Here is a 10,000-nt window from a genome sequence, read left to right on the forward strand (position 1 = left end):
TACGGAATATTTTGCAATTTAGCCGGGGAGTCTTTTACTGTGTAACCTCATCCCCAAGGATAACATGAAACCTGAGCTGAACCAAACCCAAGCAATTTACCCTCCGGAAGGCCCCAAACCTAAGGTGTGTGTAATCACAGCTATTGTAGCGCTCATTAAAACTTTAGTAGTAAGTTTTGGTACGGTTCCTTTGAAGCAGTTGTTTCATTTGTCAGTCAGAAATTTGCATTTGTTAATGATTCTTTAGAGAGACGTATAGACAATGGAAGAATCAGAAAGTGGAATAAATCTACAAGAATTTTCAAATAATGATCAAGATGAAGCCAAAAAGAAAAAAGCTAAAGAGAAAGAAGAGAGAGAAAAACAAGGTAGGTTGATACAGAGTTTTCGCAAATGTTTATGGTGAAGATTGAATATAGGCTTGTCTTGGGACACGATACTGATGCAAACAAAAGATATAGTGATTTATGTTACTTTGTTGTCGACCATGTAAAGTTGTCAATAGCTTCCGAAAATTTAGGTACTAAAAACCATGTTAAGCGTTTTCCCTTTTCAAAAAGTGGACTATGTTTGTGGTCAATGATAAACCCGGTAATTGTTCTGGCTTTGGTGTGGACAAATCTTTCATTTTGTTATTGCGACCATCTATTGTCTACCAGGAGCGTGTTTCTATCCTGCATATTGCAAGCGTTGCCGTATGATCGCAGAAATGTCCGCATTTTGGCCGCACAATAGGGACCCTTACGAAAGAACGACGGCGACGCCAACGAGAACGTTGTCTAAGAATATTATTTCCCGTTATTGAGATAATTTCTTGATAACTCCAAGTCGTTCGGAATGGAAAGTGTGTATCAACATTGCAGGAATAAAATTGGCATGAACGGTGTGGTTATTTGGGAAGAAAATTAAAGACATCTAGTCAGGTTCTCACGTCCTCTTGACAATCTCAAATTTAGTCAATTCACGGACAAGGACGGCAAAGGAATGTACCAAGATTCAAAAAGGTACATGCAGGGCATACAGAGCCCTTTGCTTTTGTTCATTGGGCCGGCCCATTGTTTTGTGGCGTTCTCGTTGCCGTCGTCGTCCTGTCGTAAGGTCCCAGATAATCAGTAAGTTACCACACCACCCCCTGTTCCTTCCAGTCAGTATTTTGCTCTCGGTCCCAGTTTTCCTGGGCAAAAAATGCCGAAAACTCTTTCTCTCCTACGGGAACGCCCACTGACGCAGGCTAAAGAAGAAGCCTCTTGAACAGAAGTGTAATTATCCTGAGCTCCTTATTTACACAGAAAAATAGTTGAAGAAAGTAATTGTCCAAATACATGTAGAAAGTAGGCAGAGAATGGAATGTTTTTTTTTTTACAGTGTCGGGGGTCTCGGGTGGGTTGATCTTTCGGGGCAAATCAAGATATCACAGTGTATTGCCTGGCATCAGTATCGTGAAACATCCTCTAGTGACTCTCATCCTGAGAGTACATCCACTGAATCAAAATGCGCTCTTTTATAAATGTTTTTAAAGCAGCGGTGATGTTTAAGACTGGGTCTATTTCTTCTTAGAGTCTCGATTGATGGGTACGATTGAGACAGGGGATGTGGAAGAAATGACAGAAAGGCTTAACCCACGAGTTTTAACAAAATGCAAGAACAACACATTGTATATGGCAATGAAGGTAGATGATATATAGATCCTCTTAATAAGACTCCCAGGCGAAACGTTTCGGGATACTCGGAAAAATTTTGAATTAAAATGCTATTAAAGGGAGACAAATCTGGGACCGTGCTGATAGAGCCTTGTTTGACCTTTAAAAGGTGCTATTTAAAAACGGATAGATAGTATGCAACCCTAAACGATACCTTGACAGTTAAAGTTGGTGACGTTTCGTCTTGGACACCCTAAGTAAGACCAAAATCAGTGATTTACGGCCCCTGAACGAGACGACGAGCATCCCCAACCTTTTCACATTCGAATACACCCAAAATATAGAGCTACTTTGGCAAATAGAGTATTTATCAGCAACCAGTAGATATGTACGGAAGACCTTACTCAGTTTACATGTTTTACTGTGATCTAGAGAAATTTTTTTCAGTGGTAAGATTTCTAAAATCTTTGTGATATGTCAAAAATACCTAGAATACGAGAGAGAAATTGTGAACAGATGTAAGATGTGACTTTCCTCCGAAAAAAAAAACACTCGTAATTTTAACATATTACTGATATGATAGCACCAAACAGTCTCGTCCGCGTAGCAGTCGTCATTTAGAAGCCGAACACATAAACTATATATACGTTACGCCGTTTGTTTGCGAGGTGAATGTTTATCTCTATGAGGCTTGACACATTATTGTGTTCATTTGTTAGGCAAGCAGTGAGCTACGTCGTAGAGCAGACAAGAAGGAACAAGACGAGGAAGAGTTTACAAAATTGGCCGACTCTGTGGACGAGTTCTCTTGCTCGCTGTTAAATCCGTTAAAATCAGATATGGGATTCCGCCATACTTTTGCCGATTCACTGGATCAAGTCATCGATGATGCTATAGAAATGGAACAAAAAAAGGTAAGAAACCAAAGCTTTTAAACTCGGTCGGCTTAAGAATGTTTCAGCGGAAGTTGCCCAGTTCAAATCACCCTCGATCATAACACAAAAGAATTGTCCGAAAGCATGTCCTTGTGGTGTTCACCGTGGAGATTCTGTATGCACAACCTGACCCGACCGTAGTCCATTTGCAACTTTCTGGAAGTTTGCACAAGAAATTTAAGGGGAGAGGTGGATCGCACTTGAAATTGACGGAGCCAAGAGTCTGAATATATATGGCGAGCCTGGCGGCTTTTTGTCGGACGTGTGAGTATGGCAATTCCAGTTTCCGTTAAACAGTTAACACAAAGAAGCAAACAGAAATAACAATAACAACAACTCCAACACCAAGAACTGAGAACCACATCAGTGAAACGAAACTACTTCTGCACTAAATTTCTTTCACTTTAAGAGTACTTTAATTACGTGCATTAATTGACGAATTCTCTTTTTTCCATTGTAGATTTTAGCACATCCAGTGCTTCATGGCTTAATGAACAACAAATGGTTCGGTGAATTCCGAACACTGAAAAGATCGTCCTGGCTGAGTATTAAATATTGGAAGTGGTGTCTTCTCAACATCTGGTGTGTGTTCGACGTGCTGCTGTTTCCATTTCTCTTTGTTCTGCAGAGATAGAGATAAGGGGCGAAAGAAAAGAGGTAATTTATTGCTCTGCTAATCAGTACCGTATGGCTCTAAAACTCCGAGTTCAGCACTTACTCGTTCGAAATAAGAAATGAAGTAAATAGGGGGGGCACGGTGGCCTCATGGTTAGTGCGCTCAACTCCGGATCGAGTCGTCCGGGTTCGGGTCCTGGCTGGGGACATTGTGTTGTGTTTTTGGGCAAGACGCTTTACTCTCACGTTGCCTCTCTCCACTCAGGTGTATAAATGAGTACCGGCGAAATGCTGGGGGTAACCCTGCGATGGACTAGCGTCCCATCCAGGGGGAAGTAGAAATACTCCTAGTCGCTTCATGCTAATGAAACCGGAGATAAGTGCTGGCCTCATGGACCTTCTGGCTCGTAAGCAAAGACTTTGCTTTTTATGAAGTAAAGGTAACATTCTTTAGACAGTGGAGATCGTTCCATCGGAAGTTCACGAAACCTATCCGGAGTGGAATTCAGGAGATATATCTTACGTGCCTTCATAGAGTTTATTTTTAGTGCCACAGATCAGGTCTTTCGAAGTTCAAATGAAAATTTCGCCACTAATACTTGTGTTTTTTTTGGTTGAATAAGTTAGGAAATGAACCTCACCGCAAGACTATTACATTAAAATTCTGAGTAATTTTTCGCGATTTGGTGTTGGATCATTGTAACTATGCGATAGTCGTCGCGAGCTTGCAAAAATCAAAACCTCTTTATCTTTGTATAAAATTTGGGATTCCCATGTGCTGTCAGACTTGGAGACAAAGGCATGCAAGTTGACGATATCCATCTAAATTTAGCAAGCGAGTTAGTAAATTTACAAATCTTAATTTGGTTGGGATGGTATTATCACCTTAAGGCCCGTTCCAAACGCTGCTCCATTCATTCGCCGAACCTAACTGATGAATTAAGAGCGGCAGACGAGCGGCGTTTAAACTCAGTTTGGTTCTGTAGGTTAGGTTTGGAGCGGCCAACAACGTTAAGTTCGGCAGGGTCTGTCACACTATGCGATGTTGGAACGGCGGCTGATTCACACGGCGCTCTTGTCATGTGCTGAACCTAACGCATAAATTGTGATAATTTATAATCTTACCACAATACACTCCGAAGTTTTACCTGTACCTAGGCCCCTTTACCATTGTATGGATTTCAATTTGATTCGACCCAGGTACGCCGTATGAATCAGCCGTCGCTCCAAAGTCGCTCTTTAGTCGAACTTTATTAAGTTAGCTTCGGCACATGAGTGGAGGGGCGTTTGGATCTAGCCTAAGGAACAAAATTGCGTATCATCGAGTCATCCGCAAATAAATTCTGATAGATTTAAGAATGTATTTTTAATAAGCTTATTTTTAAATATGATCTTTAGTTTATTTATGTATTTATTTTTGGATAGTGTCTTTCTTAAATTTCTGAGACATTTCAGTCTAAATGTAACTTAAGATGTGTATTTTATCTTAAGAGGAATACAGATTATTATTATTATTGTTATTATTATTATTATTATTATTATTATTATTATTATTATTATTATTAAGGTCTTAATGATATCACAATGAGTACAAGTTCATCTTTAGGTCCTGAAATACTGTAGCCTTAATACAACTATAAGATGTTGTCTTCTGTCACCATAGATGTCGCCATTGTCTTTCTCGTCAATGCAACTTCTGAGGTCGCCCCACAGGCGTTTCTCGTTATGAAAGACTCCATAAACTATATCATCAACAAATATGGCAATGATCGAGCCAAGTACCACATCATCATCCGACATCCAGACGACGACAGTAATAATTTTAATGTAAAGTCACTTACAGTCGCCGTTGAAAATCTTCAAAGGATAAACGAAGCTCTTCCAGCTCTTCACAAAGATCTACGGAAGGCTAGTCAAGCTTTCGAGAGCAACACACTTAAGAATTACGCAGAAAAGGTAAGATTCTCATCATCATCGTTGTCGCCGTCGTCATAAAGGAACTTAAGCAGCGGTAACGACGACGGCAGCGAGAACGTCACAAAATTGCATATTTAGTGGGTAAAAACAATAGCTTTGCACGCCCTGCATGTGCGTTTTTCATTTTTGTCCATTTCTTTGCCGTCGTCACCATAGAGTCTCCAGTAGCTCAGTGGTTAGAGCATCCGTACTAGGTCACGGAGGGTCGTGGGTTCGAATCCCATCTGGGGCTCGGATTTTTCCGAGTTCCCAGGGGGTTCATTTGTAACACCTTGTATTTGATATATGTTAACCATTGTCTCACATTCGCTCACTTTGGTGGTTGGTTGGCCGCATCGTTCACGGGGATACAGGCAACTGTATTTCAATGATGATCTCAGTGTGACTGCGCGAGGCAGTTATGAGCTAAGCTGTCAGTCGATACTTGACTCTGTGGCTGCGTGATGCAGCTCGAGTCAAATACTCACATTTCACCCTTGCTCACCATAGAGTCTCCTTTAGCTCAGTGGTTAGAGCATCCGTACTAGATTACGGAGGGTCGTGGGTTCGAATCCCATCTGGGGCTCGGATTTTTACGAGTTCCCAGTGGGTTCATTTGTAACACCTTGTATTTGAAATAGATGCCTTTAGGAAATTGATATCTGGAGTCGATGTAAGATCGTAATTGTTGTGAGACTGTGATTATGAGAATAAACCATTACAAACTTAATCCTGGGACTAAGTTTGGGAACACTGTTATTGGGAGGGAAACATTCTCCAATTTGACCTGCCACCAGAACGAACTATGGTGACGTTACGTAAGAGGCGTCACAGCCATATCATCCCGTTTGTAAGAACTGAGCGTTTTAAGAAAACTTTTGTAAACAGATGCTTGTTCTCTAGTTAGTTAGTTAGTTAGTTAGTTAGTTAGTTAGTTAGTTGTCTGTACGACTTAATTTATATTATTGTAACTAAACACGTTCCTTGTCTACAGTGTTTTAATAAAGACCTTCATTATTATTATTATTATTATTATTATTATTATTATTATTATTATTATTATCATTATTATTATTACAATTTGTTTTGTTTTACCATTCTCCAGCAAAAATAATGTGAGCTAGAGAGAAGAAAATGAATTCAGCGATCTCGGTTTCTGTTGTATCACAACACTGGAGATTATGTTTAATTTCAGTCACTGAGATAGCAACTTATTTTAATACAGGTCCTAATTATCATGACGGATCATAGAATTCGCTCATGGCGTGAAGAGGATCAGGTAATGGCGCAATGGATAAAAGTAAGGGCCAAGGCGGTAAAAGTTATAACCGTCGCTTTTGGACCTCATACCAATCTTCAGCAGCTAAAGGATATTGACGATGAAGCCGATGTCCTTTTTTTTGGAGAAAATGAGAGTTTCAAGTCTGTTGGAAAGGGCCTTTTGCACAGTAAGTGTACTAAGAATACACGATGGTCTTTTCAAAATCATGCGTACTTAGAGTTGGCATAGTACACCATATGCAGTTATAATCTAAGCTTAGACCAAACACGCATAATTCAGTGCTTTGATTTTTATTTTTAGGTAGTCTTTTTTAAATCATGAATAACTTTATAAGAGTGGTAACCAGGCACAACTACTGACAGAGATGCAAGTGACTCAACCGATAGGTCTGCGATTGAAAGCCAATCGTCCTTTCCACCTCAACGTGCATAAAAAACTTGTATGTGAAACGGAATCTTGATCCATCCTCCTACTTCCCCTTTGCTACCCTGAATTACAATGTTAAGGTCGTTCAGTTTCATATGTAACTTTGGTTTTATCAAACGTGTTGATAAGGGTCGAGTTACCTCCGTCAACGATTTTGAAACCTGACGTCTCGAGCGTTAGCCCTTTATCATTCGCCCTGACGAAGTGCTAACGCTCGAAACGTCAGCTCTTCAAATCGTTCACGGTGATAATTCGACCTTTATCAACACGTTTGATAATACCAATTTTTCCTGTTTCACTCTCCCACCGACGCAGCACCATAGTTTCTTTACAAACTAGAAATTTATTTACAGTTTCACCAGTAGATTGATACTGAACAAAATTAAAGAGAAAAACACCCCTGAATAAATTAGGAAACTTTAAAGACTTGAGGCTTCTATATCACAGTTTTTGAATTATTGAGCATCATTTACAAAATAATCTAAGGTGAAGTTTTTGAAATATGAGAAACCTGACCTGAAATTACAACAAAAAGACTTGTGTAAGAGTATCGGCGGTTGCCTTCTACTCCATGTTAAGTTTTTATAGTAAAATATTTTGCTACCCGTTACTTAGGTGTTAGTACAAAGATATGTTATGAGTTTTTCCCGTTGCCCTTAGTATTGTTTCTCATTCCTGATGCAAGGCGTTTTGGTTTTTTGTTTGGCAGGATTAGGTGACAAGAGCATTTACGGTAAATGATTTTTTTGTATGTTTATTATTTTTATTTGTACGTTATGAATTGAGGTAATTAGCACACTAAGTCGTCCACTGAATACAGTTGCGAGAATTCATTTCGTTTCTCTTTTATTATTTAAATTGTCAAAGCTGAGTAGGGTTTAAAGCATTCTAGTCACCAGAGCCTCGGATCGACCCAAGACTCTGGGAAACTCTACGTAGGAGAACCAGAAATTGGCTCCAGATCATATTACCAACGACACCTCCCACAACAACCAGCATTCAACTATCTGGCTTGCCATCCCATTCGTCGGTGACCTGACAACACAGCTTGTTAAGAAGCTTAAACGTAAGCTTCGTGGATGTCTCGTCGACCCGAACGTAGACGTCCGAATAAAAGAGAAATTATGTTTCTTCACCAGCACTAAAGACAAAGCGCCGCCATTAAGCCAATCAAATGTTGTGGGTGAAATCACTTGCTCCGGTTCGTACATCGGCAAAACGAACAGAACTTTCCTTGTCCGCTCACAAGAACATGCGCTCACGGACAAAGAAAGCGCTATATATAAACATCTGCGCTATTGTGATCAGATCCAACACGAATAAGGACATTTTTATCAATGAGAACTACCCACCTTCTACTGCAATGAACAAAGAATTTCTCACCCAAACCGTGCGTGGCAACACAAACATAATACACCGCGATGATAATTGGAATCTATTATAATATAAAGAATCGTACCATATCAAGCGTTCAGCACCATCCTTGAACAATGGTTTAAAAGTCAGTAGAGAACTATGCCTATTCTCTTGACAGTTTCGTTCTTTGTTTTGTACTTTCACGTGCTTAAAATGATGTACCATCATGCAGTAATTTCTGCTACCTGTACTTCACCTCAGCCTGAAGATGATATAGGATATAGAATTATATCGAAATATTACAAGTATACATCAACGATTCCTTGCATTTGTTGCCTGTCTTATAGACACGATGCAATTACTCGGTATCACATTTATTCTATACCTTTTAAAAGTATCAGCAGGTAATGGATTTTGGAAAAAACATCCGAAATGCTGATGAACAAGCATACAAAGTAGCAGTTACATTTGAAAGGCTTAACAAGAAGTTGCTGTCGGCAGAATTGGCTTTGCGATTCCTGTACCACTGCCGCGATGAAGATGTATACTCTAAATTTACCCTTTGGAAGAACCTCAACAACAAGGATGAAAGAACAAAGCACCGTTGCTACAGGAGAATTCTTTTTGATGAAATCAGCCACAAAATCGTTCTTGTCAAACGGCTAAAGAATGAAACCGCAGTCGCCGCAGGTAACTTATCTCAAATACCATGGATGAAGAGAATGATCATCAAACACGCTATCCGAAATTATATCAAACGACAAGAAAAGAAAATTCGTGCTCGCCGAGAGAATTAAGTTTCGTTACCCTCTGACGTCATAGATTTGCACTGTTGCCCGCTCAGAGCCTATTGGCGGGAAACAGTTTTATTGTTAGATGTCATGTGACCTCGAAGTAACCAATGAGAGCGCGCGCTGTTGGGGGAATTCTTCAGCTGTATAACAAGACCTCTTGTGTCTGCCCACCTTAAAGCTTCTATATGAATAACTGTTAAACGGTTCATAATTGCACCGTCGTCTTCATGGAACGCCTCGAAAGCCCACTTGGTCGGACGCAGGAGTGCAGTATTGGTCTACCGTCTTGGTGTGCCTGGTTCGAATTCGGCCAGTACAAAGATCTTTTCATGTTTCTATTTTGCTGAGGATAAAAAGTGGCTGTTCATATTGTCTTTGGAAATTTATATCTGGCAAAAATATATCTGAGAACTAAAGTGGATTGATACTGATTACACCATCAAAATGGTGCACTACAGCAATAAAAAGTGAACTCATTCAAGGGAATTCCTCTTGCTGAAAAATGTGTTTGTCTAGCGCGGTATCCAAATTGCTGACAAGTGACTTCGCCAAAAAAGAAATATAAGTTATACCGAAAATATAATGTCCCGACAAAAAACTTCTTCTATTCAGCCAGTTAAAAGTGGGGTTACTCCAAAGCCCAGTTGAATGATAAATTCTTAAATCTACCGACCACCCTATAAACGGGCTGATAATCGTCTCGTACGTGATCGTTCTATCATAAACTTTTGCAATTCAAAGCGACTTCTGAATATATTACGCCTGCTAGCTAAGAAAGGATATCTTTGATATGCCCGAACTTTGCCAAGGTCAAATACGCTCTTTCGGTTACATTTAATGATGACTGATGACCCAAAGTCTGTGGAAACACCCGCCTTATGTCGCCTGCCCACAACATTCCCGTTCTCCCAAACTTTCACTCGTGTTTCTAGAACTCGATAGAAACATGGTACATGATTTCTATTTCTTAATTAATAAATGTAACTGATTATTTCA

The 10,000-nt window shown here is 39.8% G+C and overlaps 1 protein-coding gene and 1 long non-coding RNA gene across 2 annotated transcripts in view; one reads left to right on the forward strand and one right to left on the reverse strand.

The window, feature by feature from the left end:
* LOC138033121 (uncharacterized) overlaps nucleotides 1-10,000 on the reverse strand; it is a 216,086-nt gene that overhangs the window by 89,348 nt on the left and 116,738 nt on the right. The gene's annotated exons all lie outside the window — the stretch shown is intronic.
* LOC138033341 (uncharacterized) overlaps nucleotides 1-10,000 on the forward strand; it is a 39,014-nt gene that overhangs the window by 1,516 nt on the left and 27,498 nt on the right. The window contains exons 1-7 of the mRNA XM_068881089.1: nucleotides 1-368; nucleotides 1,558-1,670; nucleotides 2,360-2,554; nucleotides 3,036-3,207; nucleotides 4,854-5,146; nucleotides 6,372-6,594; nucleotides 7,564-7,587. The exon at nucleotides 1-368 is cut by the window's left edge and continues 1,516 nt beyond it. Of these exons, the coding sequence (XP_068737190.1) occupies nucleotides 263-368; nucleotides 1,558-1,670; nucleotides 2,360-2,554; nucleotides 3,036-3,207; nucleotides 4,854-5,146; nucleotides 6,372-6,594; nucleotides 7,564-7,587 (1,126 nt within the window). The 5' untranslated portion in view covers nucleotides 1-262. The remainder of the gene's footprint in view (nucleotides 369-1,557; nucleotides 1,671-2,359; nucleotides 2,555-3,035; nucleotides 3,208-4,853; nucleotides 5,147-6,371; nucleotides 6,595-7,563; nucleotides 7,588-10,000) is intronic.

The sequence above is a fragment of the Montipora capricornis genome, chromosome 14, assembly GCF_036669925.1.
Source record: "Montipora capricornis isolate CH-2021 chromosome 14, ASM3666992v2, whole genome shotgun sequence".
NCBI lineage: Eukaryota > Metazoa > Cnidaria > Anthozoa > Scleractinia > Acroporidae > Montipora > Montipora capricornis.